The sequence below is a fragment of the Corylus avellana genome, chromosome 5, assembly GCF_965113065.1.
Source record: "Corylus avellana chromosome 5, dhCorAvel1.hap1.2, whole genome shotgun sequence".
Lineage (NCBI taxonomy): Eukaryota > Viridiplantae > Streptophyta > Magnoliopsida > Fagales > Betulaceae > Corylus > Corylus avellana.
The window spans coordinates 23,676,463-23,695,948 of record NC_142494.1 but is presented as its reverse complement, the minus strand read 5'-3'; the positions used below and the strand labels follow the sequence as shown (position 1 = coordinate 23,695,948).

Below are 19,486 nucleotides of genomic sequence, written 5' to 3'. Positions count from 1 at the left end.
AGTAGATTACTGAGTTTTTTAAAAAAATATAGCTTACTAAAGCTCGTGGCTCTAAATTTTTAGATTCATGTTTATGGAAATTTCCAAACATGATCTATAAGAGAAAATATATGATTTAATCAAAAAAAAAAAAAAAGGAATATTGTTAAAGCTCGTGGCTCTAAATTTTTCAAGATAGCATATGTTACTAAAACAAATTGGATCCAAAATTATTTATAAGAGAACATATTCTTTTTGGGCCCCAAGGATCAAAACCAATACAATGGTAAATACCCTTTACCCTCCCCTCAGGCGAAGTGTCCATCTTTTACGTTTTGACGTATAATATTCAAAAAGTGACATTCAATTTCCTTAAAGTATATAATTGTGACAAGTTAGGTCTTTCGTAATTTGTTTTTGTATTTTTAGCCAGGATGCCAGTCATGTGTGATGCAATTGACCTTTTACAACTTGAACTCTTAAAAATGACCCCTAGAGGAGTGTAAACAAAATATTTTAAAAAAGGTTAAATGAAAAATAATTTTTTTTTAAAGAAAAAAGGTGGCTCGAACGCTCCCTATAGTCAACCTGAGGTGGAAACCACCCCCTATGTGATCAGATGGGGGTGGTTGATTTGGCTAGCTTGGAAGTAGCTTGACCACCCTTTTTTTTTTTTTTTAAGGTTACAAATTGACATAATAATCAACGTGGTTCTACCATACTAACACTAATTAAATTTTTATTAATTATTTATTGACTTACATGATAAGTAGCAAGGGGCCATATAGTCCCCAAATTTTTTTAAAAAAAAGTCCTTAAAATTTTACCCCTAAATTTTTTTAATTTTGCCCCCCCAAACTCCATTTACCCCTAAAGTTTTTAATTTTATCCCCCCAAACTCCAAATGCTAATTCCGCCTTTGATAAATAGCATTTAAATTATTGAGTAAATTTTGTAGGAATGTATAGTAAAAGTTGTAATTGTCGACCTTGTTTGGCAAAGCTTTTTTGCCTTCGTTATTATAGCAGAAAATGATTGATGTGGTATAAAGTTTTGAATTTTTTGCATTGAAAAGTGAAAAGTTTTGTTTTGTAGCATTTTTTTTTTTCTTTGAATTTTTTGTATTAAAAAGTGAAAGGTTTTGTTTTGTAGTATTTTTTTTATTTTATTTGAATAGTAATAAAAAATGAATAATATGATATAAAAAGTGAAAAAATAAAAATATTTTGATGTTGATTTTTTTTTTTTGGAAATGGTGTGTGAACAGTGTTGGTGGGATGAAAAGGATTCGGATCCCCTCAGATTTTCTAAAATATAAGATTCTCAAATTTTAAAATATGAGTCCTTCCCAAACAAATGTAGAGGTTTGTGTATTACAGGCAACTAGATTTGGGATGTTGAAAAATAAAATTACTTGTCTCATTAATACAAACCACTGCATTTATTTGGACCATTTAGAAAACTCACAATCTCATATTTCAAAAAAATTGAGAGAATCATACATACTTACAATAGAAGAGATATTATTTCCTAAAATTCATTAAATTTTAATAAGTGTCTGATGCTGGCCACCAAATTGCCTGACATGTTGAGAGAATTCCCATTCAGTGATAGGCTTTTGCTTCAACAGAAAAAGTATTCTTCCCATAGTATATGTTGCATTATTAGACGATTGGCAAATTACTCATTCCACATAGTATCAACCTAATTATTCTGCATGCTCTTTTGCCATAAATATCTGATCCTTCTCAGTTTTCGTTGTGCTGCTTGTGCATGACCATCTCCGAATGCATGGGTAAAAAAAAAAAAAAACTCTGTAAAAGAGCTCACTTAATTGGTTCAAATGACAAATTGATCACAATCAGATCAATAAGAGCAAGAATTTAAGAGAGTGAAAAACAAAAATTCAAACAAAATTTATTTTGAGGAAAATCTTGGGTCTTCAACGGTGATTGATTGGTGATAAAGAAAGAGGATTTTTGGTTCTCCTACGATGAGCTTCATTAGTTTCATTTGTTTGCACCAAGTGTACTCTTTACGGCATCAACAGCCCCTTGCGCTTTGGACTTCATCTGCTCACCACTCTGCAAATAGAACTCCATATGTAATGTAAGCAATTATCAACAAAACGAGGCTTAAACATGGAAGCAGGTTGTGTTAATACAATTAATTAAATAACCTTTTTTAGTCAAATCAAAAATATTTTCGGTTTGACTATTATTTTCCCAAAAACCATTATATGCAGAAACAAAAGGAGCCTTAATTAGTAAAAACATTGATTGTTGAACCTCTTGGCATGATTGCTTGGCACCTTGGGCAGCATTGCCTACCTTGTCCATCATGCCGCTTGCCTTTTCCTGGAATTCAAAACATGCATATCAACGTCATATATGTTCATACATGAATGGATCCATCTGTCTTAGATGTATGATAAATGCATGCATGATGCATGTACGTACAACTCACCTCAGCTTGGCCCTTGGTCTGTCCAGCTTGGTAACTCGCATTCTGGGATTGGTCCATCTTAATTAGTCTTTGTTTGGAACAAAAAGAAACTCACAAAGCAACCGTTTGAGTTGTGAAATACTAAGTTAAACTTAATTGGGTGATGGATGCTGCTCACAATGAATGTGAGGAAAATTTTAATTTATAGGATTTTCAAGCCGATGCATTGCTCGATCTGCACGTGTATGCTTGTTGGGCATTAATTTTGGCCGCTGGATCAGGAGCCAGGAGCTGCTTTTGATGAGACTTATCATTCAATTCAAAGTTTGTTACGATTTTTGTGGGATATATAGACTTTTTCTTTGAGATAATTTGGTTTTTGATTAGAAAAAAGTAAATGTTATTGGATTTTTCCTTTTCCTCGAGTTAAGTAGCTTATTAGGGTATTTTAGTATTTCTTTTGCATGTACCGTAAAATCGGGACTAATTATAGCAATATCAAGTCACGAATAATAAAAAAAGTCACGATGACAACTTACCAGTAAGTCATAGTAGCGAACGACACCTAGCCAAAGGTTATACCCTGTTAGCGGAAACCTCGTCTAACAAGAAGACATGTGATTATTTCAAGCACAATCATACAATCATTCTCACTAGTAACATTTTAGCTCCCACTTTAAAAGCAATTAACCTTTTTATTCTTGCTAACTCAATCATTGGAGGTTTTCATGCTAACACCCCCCATCAATTTTAAATCAAATAGGATTTCTTTGGTATGCAAATATTAGTAGGTAAATTTTTATTAATTTTCAAACCAAATAAGGAAACAAATATATACAAATCAAATCACTTTGAGTAATTTAGAATAAACAACAAATTTAGTCCATCTGAATTTCCTCAAGCATAAGATCCCTGCAACTGAGCTACCCATGTCTCTGAGTGGAATAGGGTTCTTAAATCTTGATGCGCGCTCCTGATTAAGGCCACTATCTCTTAAATTCTAATTGATACATTTTTTTGAGATATTGATACACTTTTTGAGATGTTTATGTCGATGACATTTTAATAGTGTGAATGACATTTTGATAGTGTTACTTTTTCTTTTGAGGTCAATTACTTTTTTTTGACATGTCCACATAAGGGAAGAGAAAAGGGGGATTCGAACTAGTGATCTCCGCTTAATAAGGCGTGGTCCAGAGCCAAATTAAGCTACCTCTTGAGGACTTTGAGGTCAATTACTGAAGCAAATGCTTGCTCTCAAATGCTTACTAATCAATGCCTTGTTTGATGAAACTTGGAGTTGGAACCATTCCTTGTTTAGTAGTTAATGGCAGATATTCCTCCCCCAGGAATTCGCAAAAAAAGTAAATGATGCTAATGAGAAGGAAAGAAGCTATCATAATAAGAGTATGTTTGGAATTGTGTTAGAGAGTTATTAAAAAGTACTTTTAGTACTTAAAAAATTGTGCTAAACAAAAGCTGACATATTTGATAAAAAAAATTTAAAAGTAATTTTTTTTTTTTTTTTTCACTTTAAAAATGGCCAAAACGTATTTTTTGACTTAAAAACTCTATCTCTCAAACACAATCCAAAATATGCTCTAAGTATGTTTGATTCCAGACAAAGGGAAAGTGAAAATCTATATAATAGGAAAGAATTTTTGCTATTAACTATATAATAGGAAAATCTATATAATAGAAGAATTATTTCCTAAAATTCACTAACTCTAATAATTCTTATTTTGCTCTATGTCTGCAACCAATATGTTTATAATTGTCTGATGCTGGTCATCAAATTGCCTGACATGCTAAGAGAATTCCCCTTCAGTGATGGGCTTTGAAAATATAGAGTTGAAAATCTTCTATATTTTATGGCATTGATCCACTACAAAAAAAACCATTGGATTAGTGACGTGTCTACATTAGACCTCTTTTTTTTTTTTTTTTGTCACATCACCAAATGGTGACATGGCAGTTATTGACACGTTGCTATAGAGAATTCCCATTTCAGTGATGGGATCTTAAATCTTGATGTTGTACCATGTTGGTCAGTGGCATGTGTTGCCTCCCCTACATTATATAGAGTTGAAAATCTTCTGGAGATTAAAATGAAGGAATGGTGGAGGGCTCTGAAAATATGGTGAGCACTCAAATCTGAGTTTCCTGTTGAATGGAAGCATTATGATTTTGATCCAAAATGATAGAAAATTGCAATTAATTGCACTTAAGAAGCATTACAACTCTCTCACAGGAACTGTTCTTGAATTCACAGCTGCATAATTACTTTTGGTCATGTATTTAATTATTGTTTTGGATTGCAATGTTAACATGCATGTATATATATGTTCGGAAAAACTTCACTTATTACCCTTTGATCTTTTATCATTTTTGCAATCATACCCTTAAACTTTAAAAAGTGTCAATTTGGAATTACCATCTTTCAAAAGTATGCAATGATTACGAAAATGATGAAAAATCATGAGCGGTAACTGAAGTTTTCCTTGTATGTTCAATTAATTACAATGGACAGGCCTACCCAATTATTGATAGAGATATTAATCTAAGAAACATTGTGCATGACAAATTTGATCACAATCAGATCAATAAGAGCAAGAATTATTAAAGAAAGTGCGAAGTACAAGAAAAACAAAAATTCATAAATCAAAAGGCAAAAGCACTAAATTTATGTGGAAGAGAATCTTGAGTTTTCAACAGTGATTCGAATATTGATGATAAAGAAAGAGGGTTTTGGTTCTTCCTCGATGAGCTTCATTAGTTTCATTTATTTGCACCAAGTGTATCCTTAACAGCATCAACAGCTCCTTGTGCCTTCGATTTCATCTGCTCACCACTCTGCAAATAGAACTCCAATTAAATAAGCTTTTCTAGTTAAATCGGAAATATTTTCGGTTTCATTATTACTTTTTGCCGCACCAAACACCAAAAGATACAAAAAACATTTTTCAAAAACCATTGTATGCCGAAACAAAAGGAGCCTTAATTAGTTAAAACATTAATTGTTGAACCTCTTGGCATGATTGCTTGGCACCTTGGGCAGCATTGCCTGCCTTTTCCATCATGCCGCTTGTCTTTTCCTGGAATTCAAAACATGCATATCAGCATCATATATGTTCATATATGAAGGGATCCATCTGTCTTAGATGTATGATGCATACGCATGATACATGCATGGAACACGTAGTAGTATAACTCACCTCAGCTTGGCCCTTGGTCTGGCCAGCTTGGTAACTCGCATTCTGGGATTGGTCCATCTTAGTTAGTCTTTGTTTGGAACAAAAACAAACTCACAAAGCAACTGTCGGAGAGCTGTGAAAAACTAAGTTAAACTTAATTGGGTGATGGATGCTGCTCACAGTGAATGTGAGGGAAATTTTAATTTATAGGATTTTCAAGCCAATGCATTGCTATGCACGTGTATGCTTGTTGGGCATTAATTTTGGCCTTTGGACTAGAAGGCAGGAGCTGCTTTTGATGAGACTTATCATTCAATTCAAAGTTTGTTACGATTTTTGTGGGATATATAGACTTTTTCTTTGAGATAATTTGGTTTTTGATTAGAAAAAAGTAAGTGTTATCGGATTTTTCCTTTCTCTCTTAGGGTAAATAGCTTAACGAGGCATTTCGGTATTTCTTTTGCATTTGTACATGCACAAAATTAGGACTAGTTAGCAATATTAAGTCACGATGACAACCTGCTAGTAAGTTGTAAGTTGTAATTTGGCGCCACACTAGGACAATGATGTAATCTGACGTCATGATTGGTCAAGATTGTACCCTATGAGCGTATAACACTTAGTCAAAGGTCGTACCCTGTTGGTGGAAATCTCGTATAAAGAGAGGACATGCGATTATTTCGGATACAATCATTCTCACTACTAAGATTTTAGCTCTCACTCTCGAAGTAATTAACCTTTCCATCCTTGGATCCAAACATGATTTATAAGAGAAAATATATGATTTAAAGGAACAAATAAATTGAAGTAGATTACGAAATTTTAAAAAGGAAAAGAAAGGAATCTTGTTAAAGCGTGTGGCTCTAAATTTTTCAGGTTCATGTTTATAAAAAGATAGCATATGTTTCTAAAACAAATTGGATCCAAACATTGTTTATAAAGAGAAAATATTCTTTTTGGGTCCACGGATCGAAACTAATACAATGAAAAATACTCTTTACCCTCCCCTCATGAAGTAATCATCTTTTGTGTTTTAACATCCAATATTTAAAAAGTGACAGTCGATTCCCTTGAAGTATATAAATATTGTGGCAAGTTAGATCATTCATCACTTTTGTCCATATTTTTGGACGGAATGCCAATCACATACGATGCAAGTGACTTTTTACAACCTAAACTCTAAAAAATACCCATACAAGTGTAAAAAAAAAAAAAGGGTTGGCTTGAACACGTCGTATGACCAACTTGGGCAGGAACGGAACCAAAAACTATTATGGGTAGGAGCCGAGGGTGAAAAAAAAAAAAATTCTCCTAAGGGCCAATATCTTATAATTATTTTTGTACTTTATATATATATATAATTTTTTGTTCTTAAGATTTGAGGCAAGGCCATAGCCTATGCCAATCCCCCCCTCCCTTTGTCCCTCTACTTGGGGATGGCCAAAACCATCTTCCATGCCGTGGTCAAATGGAGGTGGCCAATTTGCCCAATTGGCAGCTTGGCCACACATTTTTTTTTTTTTTTTTTTTTTTTTTGGAGTTACAAATCGACATAATAATCAAAGTGGTTCTACCATACTAACACTAATTAAATTTTTATTAATTATTTAATGATTAATGAGATAAGTAGCATTTAAATTAGTAAGCCTAATTTGTAAAACTTATAGTAAAAATGATAAATGATAGAATTTATTCATTTTTTAATGATTTTTATAATAAATAAATGAATTAACCATTAAATTTGTATGAGTTTACAAATTTAATAATTAATCTATTAAAGTTATAGATAAGATTAGAAAGGATGAAAAAAAAAATGTTGATGCTGTCTCTTTCCCAAGATCACTATCAACCCTCCATATTCCGTGAAGCCATGTATGATCCTGTCTATCTTAAAACCACTAGCACTGGACGAGGTCACGGCCCCCAATGAGGCGCGTAGCATTTCACTACCCATATCTCTCCTCCTTCCGATAACCGATCAGTGATCGCACCCGGCACCCCACCCGCACTCGCCCCGCAAAATCAGCGCTTGTAACCACGTAGGTAAGAAAGCGCGTAAATCTATATAAGATCCACGCTGGGCTTCAAATTCTGACAACTCGATTGGTCCACCAAATGCCATCTCACACTTCTCCGAACTAAGCTGGCACTTATCTAGTGCACACACCACCAACAAAGCCTTTCCATAACTCCCTCTAATCCGACCTACCTCTCTATATATGCCTCTCATTTTTTCTTTCTATGCTTCGAAATTCACAAGATATTAAACACTAAATTATAATTTTAAAGACCACAGTCCTCTTGTGCAAATCATAATCATACACCTCTGAATTTTCAAATGTTAGCATGTTTTTTTTTATCATTCTTATATATACGAATAATTCTAAGTGGTCTACTTGTATCTTACTTATATTCTATTAAAAATGATGTGACTATTAAAATCATTATTAAAACTACACGAATAGAAGTTAAGTATATACCCTTTTACATCATGTTTATTATTCTGTTATGTCCCAGAGTCAGACAGTCAGTTTTCGTGCCTATATAATCCGCCGAAGCCTCACGAAAACACACGTAATATAGTCTGAGAGAGAGAGATTCCTCGAAAGTGTAGAGAGATTCTATATTTTGGAAAGTGAAAAATCAGCCTTTTGATTCCACACCACTCGTATAGTTTATGGCAAACCGTGTGCTGAGAAGTCTCCGCAACTTGATCACCAGGCCTCTCACCTCCTCAACCTCACCATCATCAGCGTCATCGTCAGCCGCCGTCGATCACATCGCGAAGCCGGAACCCACGTTCCAAAAGCCACCAGCAAGCGCGCCGCTCAGACTCGACGATGCCGAGAAGCTCTTCTCGTGCGTGCCGACGTCGAAGGTCCTACGCGCCTCCGCAATCCTCCACGCCGCGGCCATCGAGCCCATGGTGGATTTCGGGACGTGGGTCATGCGGTCCAACCTCATGCACGTGGGCCTGACCAGGGGCGCCGTATTGGGCGCCCTGAGGCACACCTTTTACGAGCACTTCTGTGCCGGCGAGGACGCTGCCGCCGCCGGAGAATCCGTGCGGTGTCTCCACCTTTGTGGGCTCAGATCCATGCTCGATTACGCTGTGGAATACGCCGGCGACAACGACTCATCTGATCGTAACTTGGAGGCCTTCCTTCACACCGTTGAGTCTGCCACGTCTCTTCCACCTTCTTCCGTAAGCTTCAATTTCCACGCCCCATTTCTTCTTTTTTCTTGTAATTAATTTCAGCTAGTCTTTGGTTTCTCTGATTCAACAATTTTCTTTTTCTTTATTCTGCTTTTCTCTTTAATAACTAAACATAATTTAATCTTCTATGACTCATTTGGATTGATTTCTCACACAAATATATAAATTAAACTAATTTTCGAAAAAAAAAAAACAGTCTCTTGAAAATTAAAAACAAAAAATAAAAACGTGTTCAACTTTTCTTGTTTATCATAATTTGTTATTAAAAAATTCATAATAACTTGGGTTAATTAGAACCCAAAACGAGTTATGGGCATGAGATGAGCCTGTACTCCACTCTGACGTGGCAATGTCTTGTCAGCACACTTTTTTACGTCCGAGAAAGCTTACGTGTCTTGTGGGTCCTACCTGCTGACAATTTGTAGATTTTTTTTTTTTTTTTTGCAAGTATTTGTAGAACATGTGTGGACTGCATTTGATGCTATAAAATAAAAAATTACAGTTTAGATTTAATGTAGAATGATTTTTTTTTTTTTTTTTTTTGTGTTTTTTTCTTTGATATTTGAATAGGTGAGTTGTCTGGTTGTGAAAATCACCGCGATTTGCCCAATGAAGCTGCTTGAGCGGGTGAGTGACTTGTTGAGATGGGAATACAAAGACCCTTGTTTCAATCTGCCATGGAAGAAGCTGGAAACCCTCCCCATTTTCTCAGGTTCAACCCCTACATATCACACCCTTAAGAAGCCTGAACCATTGACCCCAGAAGAGGAGAATGATCTTGTGCTAGGCCACCAGAGACTGCTAAAAATATGCCAAAAATGTCTAGAAGCCAATATCCCTCTAACAGTTGATGCAGAGTATAGTTCCATTCAACCCGCCATTGACTATTTCACCTACTCTTCTGCAATCATGTACAACAAAGATGACAACCCAATTGTGCATGGAACAATTCAGGCATACTTGAAAGATGCCAAAGAGAGGTTGTTGCTGGCATCAATGGCTGCAGACAAAAAGGGAATCCCCATGGGGTTCAAGTTGGTGAGGGGAGCTTATATGTCAAGTGAAAGGAAACTAGCTTCTTCATTGGGCTTTGAATCTCCTATACACAATTCTATACAGGATACGCATGTGTGCTACAATGACTGTGCTTCTTTCTTGCTAGAAAAGATTTCCAATGGCCCTGGAGCACTTGTTCTTGCCACTCACAATGTTGAATCAGGGAGAATTGCAGTGGCAAAAGCAAATGATTTGGGTATTGGGAAGTTGAACCAGAGGCTGCAATTTGCGCAGCTATATGGAATGGCTGATGCGCTTTCCTTCGGCTTGAGAAATGCAGGGTTTCAAGTGAGCAAGTACATGCCTTTTGGGCCTGTAGAGATGGTCATGCCATACCTTCTAAGGAGGGCTGAAGAGAATAGAGGTCTTTTATCTGCTTCAACCCTTGACAGGCAACTCATGAGGTAAACTTTTAGTTTTCCAAAAAAAAAAAAAAAGCAACCAAAATTGTTTTTTTCTTCTTCTTTCTATGGTGTTGTTCTGATTTTTGCTTGCATTTATGCAGGAAAGAGTTGAAGAGGAGACTGATGGCAGCTGTTTTCTAAAGGCGAAGAAGATGTAGTATTTGAACAATCTGTACAAATATAATTGGTCTTATGATTGCAAATTTGATGACTTCTGATGAAGCAAGCAGCATTTCTTTTCTTTGGAAGAAACTTAAGCAAACAAGTTACAAGATCAAGCATGCTACTTTGATACATAACTTGAAACAAATACTTTTTCCTTTCTTCCTTGAGAAATCAAGGCAATTACTTGTACCCCACCCCCAAAAAAATAATAAAAAAAAAAAAAAAAAAAAATTACCTCTACTCTTAGAAATCAATCAATTGATGCTTAATGGAATTTTTTTTTTTTTTTTTGGTCTGAATTTGTTGTTGTTTGTTGAAGTTTATTTTAATTGTTTGCTTGAAATTCCTTAGCAAATTAAAGCAGGAAAGATGGGGGATTGAGTGAAATGAGATTGCCTGGAAAGTGCACTAAAAGATGGGGGATTGAGTGAAATGAGATTGCCTGGAAAGTGCTGCCATTGCCTGGGAAATTGAAGTTCAAATCTGAAAAAGGATTTGGCTTATCCTCATCACAGATTGATTTCTACTGATAAGTGATAAGCATGTGCATGTGCATGTCGGTCACATGCATGTGTTTTGATTGCGGCATGGGCTGAGGGGTCTGAAATCTCAATCCCATATCTTGAGATATATGTAATGACTCATGCACGTGACATTATTATAACAAACCAAAGTGAAAAAAACAAAACAAAAAATCATTAATTATTGTTACTAAGGAAGAACAAACTAACTTAGGAAAAAGCAACCCACATGTTTAACACGTAACAGTTTGGAGAAAAAACCTGTCCAGGCTCTGACTTGTATCATTTCATGATGTAAGAAGTATAATGCAAAGAACCCTTCATGACATAATCATGCTCAATCAACCAGGAAGAAAAATGCTCAATCAACATCATATGATATTCATATGGCATATGCTTCACGCCTCACGGATTTAGTGGGTCTCAATATCACAAGTGGAATCCCAACAAGTTGGGAGATCATTGGTTTTGTCGTGGCAATCTTGTATTCTGACTAGGGCATCGCACTTCCCATTCGGATAATGACTTTCAACCACAGGGGAGCCATCCATCCATCCATCCATATAATCCATATCTTCCCACAAACCACATAAAGTTGAATAGAGATTCCACTGCCCTTTGCCACCTTTTCCTTTTTCTTTTTCTTTTTCAATCAGATCCCAAAGCTTGCTTGCTACCATCCACAGTTGCTGATGCTATAGAAGAAATGCAGGTACACTGATGTTTCCCACTAAAAACGTGGTCCTGGTCTTTACTGATATGGAATCCAAGATCCTGTCCTTTGTATTCTTTCTGGCAAGTTGCTGGCACCAGTGATAAGATTAAGAGGGGCTACTAGTCATTTACAATTCAAAACTTAAGCTGAAAAGGGCATGAAATATGTATCTTAAGATTTCGAAAAAAACTGAAAAGGAAAAGGGAAGGACAAAAGGATATCAAAATGTTCAAGCCCAAATATCATGGGCATATCAAATGACACATCCTTTAAGCATATCCGTATACCAAACATGTTTCAGCTGCATGAAAAGACATACTGATCAATGGCCTATTGGTCCAATGTAAACTGAGGGCCTTGAATCTTAAGAGTTTGCAAGTCAAATTTCCAAAGCAGTGCCCATTCAGTGCATGGATTTTGTGGAAGGGACTTATTGTTTGACAAACAAAAAAAAAGGTGACTTGATAGTTAACCCAGTCAAAATCAAGTCTGACCTGCTCACTGTAATTTAAGCTCAAGGCTTTCATTCGTTTATGGAAAAGAGTAGGAAAATAAAATATAAAGTAATAATAGTGTTGTAGTTTGCATGAAAAAATTAGAGAGAAGGTGGAGGCTCCTTACACCTCACATAGCCTCACATACTTTATTATATAGGTTGAAAAATATTACAATGATTAAAATACTCGTGAACTCTAAACCATAACAAACTCTTCTATCACTCCCGTTCAAGCTGGAGTATATATATCACAGAAGCCCAGCTTGTAAGAAACAAGCAAACGAAAAACATACTCTAATACTCCCCTCAAGCTATAACAACTTTGAGCACACAATACAAAGACCAAGTTATAAAAAAAAATATAAACATGAACATGAAAATGCAGTAAACCAAATATAAACAAACGAAAATCATTATGACAACCCATTACCCTTATAAGGATTTAACACCAAACAACCCTCTTTTAGAAGGGACCCATTACAACTTGTCTTCCTCTTCCCTTCTCATTCTTACTAAATACAACAACCTGAAGACTGAGGCAAGGCATCCACTTCCCAGTCCTGAGCCGCTCTAGGAAAACTCGCATTCATATGTCGTTGTGTAGCTGTATGTGGTGACTGGTTTTCATTACTTTCTGGTGCATTTGGTGTGAGTCTGGTCTGTTGTGGAGATTTTCAGTCGAGTATATTGAGTTTCGGCTCGTTTAGTTGCCTTTTCGATTGGATTAGTTGTATTTCAGCCCATTTTGGTTGTTTTAGGTCAAGTTTTTTAACTTTTTTTTGATAAGTAAAAATGTACATATCAAAAAAACCCAAAAGGGCGCAACACAATTACACTAAGTAGAAGCGAGCACCAAGAATCGCCCAAGAAAAAAACCCTAAGCTCACAAGGGGCCCCATAAGAGACACACATAGACCCAAACAAAAACCCTAAAGCCCGAAACATACCAGGACTAAGACCTACAAATGCCCAATAACAGCCCTAAAAATCCAAAGACCCTAATGCACCTCAGGGGGGAAAAGAAAAAATATTTTTAGACCCGAGAAACCCCCGCCGACGCTGGCACCTCACCTGAGTCGCCTCCAAATTTAAGGTGCACTCCAAATTGTTGAGCTCCCTCAACCCCTTAACCTTAGAAACAGAAATAGATTCCCTCTTGTCCTTATCGATAGAAGAAAAAAGATCCAACATACTTTTATCATCACCTCCCTACAACCCCATCACAGAGGCGAAATTCATCGTGTCCATCACCTCCTTGGAATAGCCCTCCTCCCCCTCCACCGGAGTTTCAACCACAATCCAACATACTTTTTAACTTTTGGCCAGTTCAATTGTTATTTCGGCTGGTCCCAATTGTTTTCTACGTGTTTCATTGAATTTCAGCCGATTCCATTCTCTTTCGGCTGGCTCATTTGGCTTTTGGGCCAATTCTGTTTGTTTTTTGCCGATTCAGTTGGCTTTTCGACTAGCTCAATGATTTTTCGGCCAATTCAGTTTGTTTCTTGGCCAAGTCAAGCGATTACATGGTCTGTTCAGATCCTTTTCAGTTTGTTGATTCTGTTTGTGACAAGTTGTTTGCGGTAAGTAGATTTTGCTACTCCTTAAAAGACCTTCATCATGGATGTGCTACATTTATTTGTTCAAAGTTGATAATCTCCAACTTGAAGGGTAGTCTTAGAGGATTTTATCCATTTCATTTATCTAGTTGAGTTTGTCTTTGTTTAGGTTTAGTGGTATTTATCTTTATCTAGGTTGGTGGTAGTTATAAAGATTAGTATGGAGAAAATAACATAAGCCCATCAGTTACTATCCTCTCTCTCTCTCTCTCTAAAGATTAGTATGGGAAAGGAATTAGCACAAAGGCTTTGCATTTATTATAATGGATATTTCTCTTGTGGAGAAGATTATAAATAGAAATCAAAATTTATTTGACATTCAAAAATTATATAACATTCTGAATATTATAGTAGATATGTAACAGTAAAAGACATCAAGCAAACATACTTATCAGCTAAGAGTTTGATAGCCTAATGGACCTTGCACTCCATCCTGTCTGGTGACATTCCTTCCCACCATAGAGGGAATCCAGGGAAACAGTTTCCAAAGCTCCTTGCTTAGTGTACTTGGCCTCAGATGCTTATCATTGATCCCAAATTTTGCTCTTTCAATAGCATCCATTATATCTTCCATCGTCACAGTTTCACTGCCTGCAAAACCCAGAAGAATTTATATTTACACTTACTTGTCCATTATTCACCAAGAGGACAAAGAAAACAACAACAATGAGATAGAAGAAGGAAAGAAAAGGGGGGAGGGATGGGCTGCTCAAACAATATTGTAGGTTTTTACTTCCACCTCACCTCTACGAGCAGCAAGTAAAGCAGCTTCATTAACAATGTTTGCAAGATCAGCACCTACAAAACCTGGAGTCAGGGAAGCAACTAGATCGCAGATAAGATGTTTGTCTTCCTCTAGTGGAACTCCTCTCAAATGTACAGCCAATATCCTTTTCCTTCCTTCAGCATCTGGTTCTCCTACAAGTACCTTTCTTGAGAAGCGACCAGGCCTACAGAGAGCTGCATCCAATGCTTCAGGCCTATTAGTTGCTGCAATAACAACCACTTTCATGTCCGACTCAAATCCATCCATCTCTGTGAGCAACTACAAAAGCAGAAACAGTATTAAAAGCCAATTGAAACATGGAACTTCCATGCAACCGCATAGAAAATTAAGATTTATGATCATAAAAGGAAACAATCCAGTGATCCTGATATAGATAAAGTATATGCTAAGAATATCAATAGTCTTAAAAAAAAGGTCAAGACTTCTAGAGGATGCATATGTTTCTCAACAAAAGCAAAAACAAACAAACAAACAAAAAATTCAGATTTTTTTTTTCAAAACAGGAATTCACTTCTTTCTTTCTTTCTTTCTTTCTTTCTTTTGAATTCAGTAGGTTTGACAATGATTCAAATTTTTTTGATAACATCATATCATGCTCTATAAAGTGGAATTCCATAGTAATAATGCAAAAGGCCACTTGAGCTAAGAAATCATTTGAAAAATAGTTAATGTAAAACATATAGACAAAAAGAGTGCAAGAGTTGCTAGTAGATTTGAATTCTTACCTGGTTTAATGTTTGGTCACGTTCATCATTGAAACTTCTACCACGCTTCCCTCCAACTGCATCAAGTTCATCAATGAATATGATTGAAGGAGCAGACTTCCTTGCCACATTAAAAAGGTCTCGAATACGAGCTGCTCCTCTTCCAACAAACAACTCCACAAATTCACTAGCAGAAACAGTGAAGAATGGTACTCCTGCTTCTCCAGCCACTGCACGGGCCAGTAATGTTTTTCCTGTTCCTGGAGGGCCCACCAGTAATACACCTCTAGGTAACTTTGCTCCTAGCTTTTGATAGTTAACATCTCCTTGCAGGCATGAAACTATCTATAAATTGTGTCCATAAATATCAAAGGAAGAAAATTAAATTTCTGATCACAAGTACAAGACCAATCTAGGGCACATAGTTCACACAATGTTTTAGACAATAAACAACGGTCTTCAAGCAAACTGGCTTCAGAAGTCCATAGAGGACAAATAAGAGAGAGAGAGAGAGAGAGAGAAAGAGAGATTGAATGATATCTGCACTGTTTTTCTTCTTCTAGATCAGTTTTCATACAAATGAAGAAGCTTCCACAAGAATATTACTGAGAAAGCTAAAGTGCCCGCAACGTGTATAAAATGATGCAGAAGATTGCTGCACGCCTTAGGCACTAGGTGGGATAAAATTAAAATTAAAATATGTGATACCACAAATATACATTGATGACCCATTACAATCATAACAGATGATCAAGAATGCCTCCAATTCTTGCCACAAAAAATAGGAAAAACATTGAAGAGGTCCCTAAGATTTAACCTTTTATCAAAACAGTCCCTAATGTTTAAAATTAAACAAATCACTCTTTAAGACATGCTTTGCTATCAAATTGCTCCCATCATACATCTATCGTTAAGGTTTTTAATAGAAATTGTGACAATGTAAGCATAAAATCAGGACGAAGTTTGTATGCGAATCTAAAATTTGAACAGGTGGTTGTTAAGGGCATGTATGGACATTAGAAGAACATTGCCAATTCAAGATGATGATCACTACAAATTGTCTTATATTAATTCACTTGAGAAAATATATTTTATTTTGTATTTAGCATGGAGGATATTGAAATTGGCAGCCATCACAGAAATGAGAGTAAAAATTTAAATGTCAGCACTGCACAAACTGCTTGTAAAATCAGTTTCAATGCAGCACAATGCATAAGAAGATAATCAACTAAGTCCCCATTATCCACATATATTTAAACAGAAATCTCTTTTGCAAAGACTACAATTTTCTATTAAGTAGGTGCTACGAATTTTAGCCTATGATTCAATGATCTGTCAGATTTTACAATTTAAGAACTACCAACCCTGTTCCAAGGGGGCAAATGTTCATAAACTAGTATGACTACTGCAGAGGGACTTCAAGAACGGCCAATAGGTCCTTAAACCTACTCTAGAAGTCAATACCTGAAATTAAAAGATGAGCCAATATAGACAACTCTCCAATTCTGCGTCTTTTGTGTTTGGACATTCAGGACTAACCGAATCTGAAGGAGTTGTGTGTTACATAATCGAAGTTGCTCATCCAGACTCACAATAAACAATATTAAGATATTCCCATTCTAGTTCCACAACAACTTAAATATTTTATATGAACACCACCAAATAAAGTAAAGTATCAGTACTTTAGTAGCACCTTGCATAATTCTTTGTACTTAAAACTTTTTTTCTTTTGGCATTAAATACTGCATACTAAATAATCTCAAAAGTGGCACACATATATAAGTACATATTCAATAGACTCAAAAATCTAGAAGTCCTAAAAGTGAATCATGAGTAATAGCTTATATGCAGGGGGGTTTGCTAGCCATTTGTATCTAGCAGTTTTAAGTTTTTAACCAGGCACAAAAATCTCTAAGATAAGGGGAAAAAACTATGCCATGCCTCCTAATTATCAACTTTGTTATAAGTTTCCAATGCAACTATGCCTTATCAAATCAGAAATCTACAGTCTCAACAATATAAATTAGGGACAGGATTTCTGCATTTGATGCAATTTCAACGAATAAATCTTACCTCCATAAGCTCCAACTTAGCAGCATCAACACCTTCCACATCATCAAACCCAACCATCTGATTATTAGGTTGCCGCTTTTTTGCTGGACTATTAGCAGCAGAAAGTTGCCGATAAAGAAGCCACATCAAAGGAATCAGAGGAATCCAAAGAGATATCACAGTTATCAAAGTACTCCTCATCGAAGTCAACACTGATTGAGGAGCCGAACTATATGTAATTCCCCTCTCTCTCATCAAGCTAAGGAGAAATTTTTCATCGTGATCAATTTTTCTCGTCGAATACTGCCACTCCGGGTTAGAAGCTCGAGTCCTTGAAAATCTTTTCAATACACTTACATTCAGTGCTTGGCTTGTTCTTGAACCATCATCTGTTGCAACCTTATCAGATCCACTCTCAGTTGCAACATTAATTACTGGCGGTTCCCCATGTGATGTTTCAGTATTCGAAGTACTCTGCAAGTTCGTATTATAATATATTCGACGAGATCCCTCTTCAAGTAAAACCTTAGTAACAGACCCATCTTGAAGGCTCAATATCAAGTCTGAATATGGAACAACCCTTGGAGCTGGCAATGCTGAAAACTTCAAAAACAAATAGCTTGCCCCCAGTGCAATAGAAATTGAAGTTGCAAGTGCCAGTCGTCTTATGTTCTTCCGCAAAAACATTCCAATATCATTTAGAATTGACCTAATCGAAATCATTTTCAGTCTTATGCTTAATAACCTTAACCTCGGGCGTAATCTTAATGAGAACCTCTTTCTCAATCTCACATAAACATTCTGTTTTTTACCCAAGTGGGTCTGTTTATCTCCTCTGTTTCCACTCCTCAGTGGCTCGATCACATTTTTACAAGACAATGCACGTTGAGATTTATTGCAACAATTGTAAAAGCCCAAGCCACTATTCCCACTAATCAGGGAACTAAGCTTATTATTCCAGGACAACCCAATTTGAGATTTGCAGCAATCATAGAACCCCCGAGAGGAAAACTCAGATAAACCACAACAAAAACCTCTATATCTAGCCAAAGACTTGGTTTTTCCACCGCGAACTCCCACTTTCTCTAGAGAAATAAGAAACCCTTTGTTGCAAATAACAGAAAAACAAGCCATCTACGTCTGTTGCACAGCAATGGCAATCTATAAAACTAACATTACCCACAAACTGTATGAACTTAATATATGAGATTCTTCCACCATTGAAACCAAAAACACCAGACAAATGGGAGAATATTGGGAAAACAATAAACTGCAAAGTGAGAAACACTTGCTAGAGCTGTAACAGACCCAGTAAAGTGATTAGCTTTTGGTGTATTACCTGGTTCTTCTAGCTTCAGAGAAGGGAGACGGGCCTGATAATTGGGACTTTGTCTCAGCTGGGTAAGATAAGAAATGTGTAGGCTTTCACTTTTTAGAAGATCTTAGCTTCGTAAGATAAGAAAGATATCCACATGTTAAGCCGGGTGGGGCTCGGCATGTAATTATAACCGTTAACCGTTTTCGTAGATGGTAAAAATTGCTGCGTTTAGGGATCAGGATCCCCGACAATCCTCAAAAAATTGCCCAACAATTTTTTCTCAAATCCTGACCATCTAATGTCATCCAACAGCCACAATTTTACCACGTATCTCAACTAAAAATAAATAATAAAATATTATTTATTTTAAAAATATATATATAACAAAATATTAAAATAAAAAATAAAAAAACTGGGGTGACCGGCCACTCCAATTGAGCCATGGGGGTGGCGTCGGCCACCCCCATGGCCCTAGAGGGTGGTTCGGCCACCCCTAGGGACCGATTCGAGGTGGCCAAAACCACCCCCAAAGGCCATGAGAGTGTTTCAGCCACCCCCATAGCCAAAACCCAAAAATTAAATCACCCCCTAGGGCCACGGGGGTGGCTTCGGCCACCCCCAACCGGCCCCTGAGGGTGGTTCCGCCACCCCCATAGCTCGGCTGGCCACCCCAGTTTTTTTTTATTTATTTATTTTTTTTATATATTTTGTTTTATATATTTTTTTTTAAAATAAATAATATTTTATTATTTATTTTTAGTTGGGACACATGGCAAAATTGTGGCTGTTGGATAGCCAGGATTTGAGAAAAAACTGT

The 19,486-nt window shown here is 36.4% G+C and overlaps 4 protein-coding genes across 5 annotated transcripts; 1 reads left to right on the top strand and 3 right to left on the bottom strand.

Moving 5' to 3' along the window:
- Positions 1–1,988: 1,988 nt before the first annotated feature.
- On the bottom strand, positions 1,989–2,523 carry LOC132182988 (stress-induced protein KIN1-like). The gene is made up of 3 exons (XM_059596374.2): positions 2,446–2,523; positions 2,268–2,336; positions 1,989–2,063 (listed from the first exon to the last, which is right to left on the bottom strand). The coding sequence occupies exons 1-3, from the start codon at positions 2,500–2,502 to the stop codon at positions 1,989–1,991; spliced, it is 201 nt and encodes a 66-aa protein (XP_059452357.2). The 5' UTR covers positions 2,503–2,523.
- Positions 2,524–5,202: 2,679 nt separating this feature from the next.
- Positions 5,203–5,696, bottom strand: LOC148585945 (stress-induced protein KIN1-like). Its single transcript, XM_088516955.1, has 3 exons — positions 5,640–5,696; positions 5,451–5,519; positions 5,203–5,277 (listed from the first exon to the last, which is right to left on the bottom strand). Exons 1-3 carry the CDS (start codon positions 5,694–5,696, stop codon positions 5,203–5,205), a joined length of 201 nt encoding a protein of 66 aa, XP_088373081.1.
- Positions 5,697–8,210: 2,514 nt separating this feature from the next.
- Positions 8,211–10,655, top strand: LOC132181396 (Methylenetetrahydrofolate reductase family protein). Its single transcript, XM_059594598.2, has 3 exons — positions 8,211–8,823; positions 9,406–10,295; positions 10,397–10,655. Exons 1-3 carry the CDS (start codon positions 8,296–8,298, stop codon positions 10,434–10,436), a joined length of 1,458 nt encoding a protein of 485 aa, XP_059450581.2. The 5' UTR covers positions 8,211–8,295; the 3' UTR covers positions 10,437–10,655.
- Positions 10,656–11,139: 484 nt separating this feature from the next.
- On the bottom strand, positions 11,140–18,761 carry LOC132180799 (cell division protein ftsH). Of its 2 annotated transcripts, none has more exons than XM_059593755.2 (5): positions 17,373–18,761; positions 15,321–15,644; positions 14,553–14,853; positions 14,197–14,399; positions 11,140–11,784 (listed from the first exon to the last, which is right to left on the bottom strand). In XM_059593755.2, the coding sequence occupies exons 1-4, from the start codon at positions 18,483–18,485 to the stop codon at positions 14,200–14,202; spliced, it is 1,938 nt and encodes a 645-aa protein (XP_059449738.1). In that variant the 5' UTR covers positions 18,486–18,761; the 3' UTR covers positions 11,140–11,784; positions 14,197–14,199. The 2 variants fall into 2 exon arrangements, with proteins under 2 accessions (XP_059449738.1, XP_059449739.1); XM_059593756.2 differs by having other exon boundaries at positions 11,140–11,773.
- Positions 18,762–19,486: the final 725 nt, after the last annotated feature.

Excerpts from the sequence above, each read along its gene's own strand:
- LOC132180799 (XM_059593755.2), bottom strand. The coding sequence starts at position 18,485 with ATGGCTTGTTTTTCTGTTATTTGCAACAAAGGGTTTCTTATTTCTCTA. Across the intron at positions 15,645-17,372 it reads CTAAGTTGGAGCTTATGGAG|ATAGTTTCATGCCTGCAAGG; the intron begins GTAAGATTTATT and ends CACAATTTATAG. Across the intron at positions 14,854-15,320 it reads GTGACCAAACATTAAACCAG|TTGCTCACAGAGATGGATGG; the intron begins GTAAGAATTCAA and ends CTGCTTTTGTAG.
- LOC148585945 (XM_088516955.1), bottom strand. The coding sequence starts at position 5,696 with ATGGACCAATCCCAGAATGCGAGTTACCAAGCTGGCCAGACCAAGGGC. Across the intron at positions 5,520-5,639 it reads AGACCAAGGGCCAAGCTGAG|GAAAAGACAAGCGGCATGAT; the intron begins GTGAGTTATACT and ends TTTGAATTCCAG. Across the intron at positions 5,278-5,450 it reads CCAAGCAATCATGCCAAGAG|AGTGGTGAGCAGATGAAATC; the intron begins GTTCAACAATTA and ends TTCTATTTGCAG.
- LOC132182988 (XM_059596374.2), bottom strand. The coding sequence starts at position 2,502 with ATGGACCAATCCCAGAATGCGAGTTACCAAGCTGGACAGACCAAGGGC. Across the intron at positions 2,337-2,445 it reads AGACCAAGGGCCAAGCTGAG|GAAAAGGCAAGCGGCATGAT; the intron begins GTGAGTTGTACG and ends TTTGAATTCCAG. Across the intron at positions 2,064-2,267 it reads CCAAGCAATCATGCCAAGAG|AGTGGTGAGCAGATGAAGTC; the intron begins GTTCAACAATCA and ends TTCTATTTGCAG.
- LOC132181396 (XM_059594598.2), top strand. The coding sequence starts at position 8,296 with ATGGCAAACCGTGTGCTGAGAAGTCTCCGCAACTTGATCACCAGGCCT. Across the intron at positions 8,824-9,405 it reads CGTCTCTTCCACCTTCTTCC|GTGAGTTGTCTGGTTGTGAA; the intron begins GTAAGCTTCAAT and ends ATATTTGAATAG. Across the intron at positions 10,296-10,396 it reads CTTGACAGGCAACTCATGAG|GAAAGAGTTGAAGAGGAGAC; the intron begins GTAAACTTTTAG and ends GCATTTATGCAG.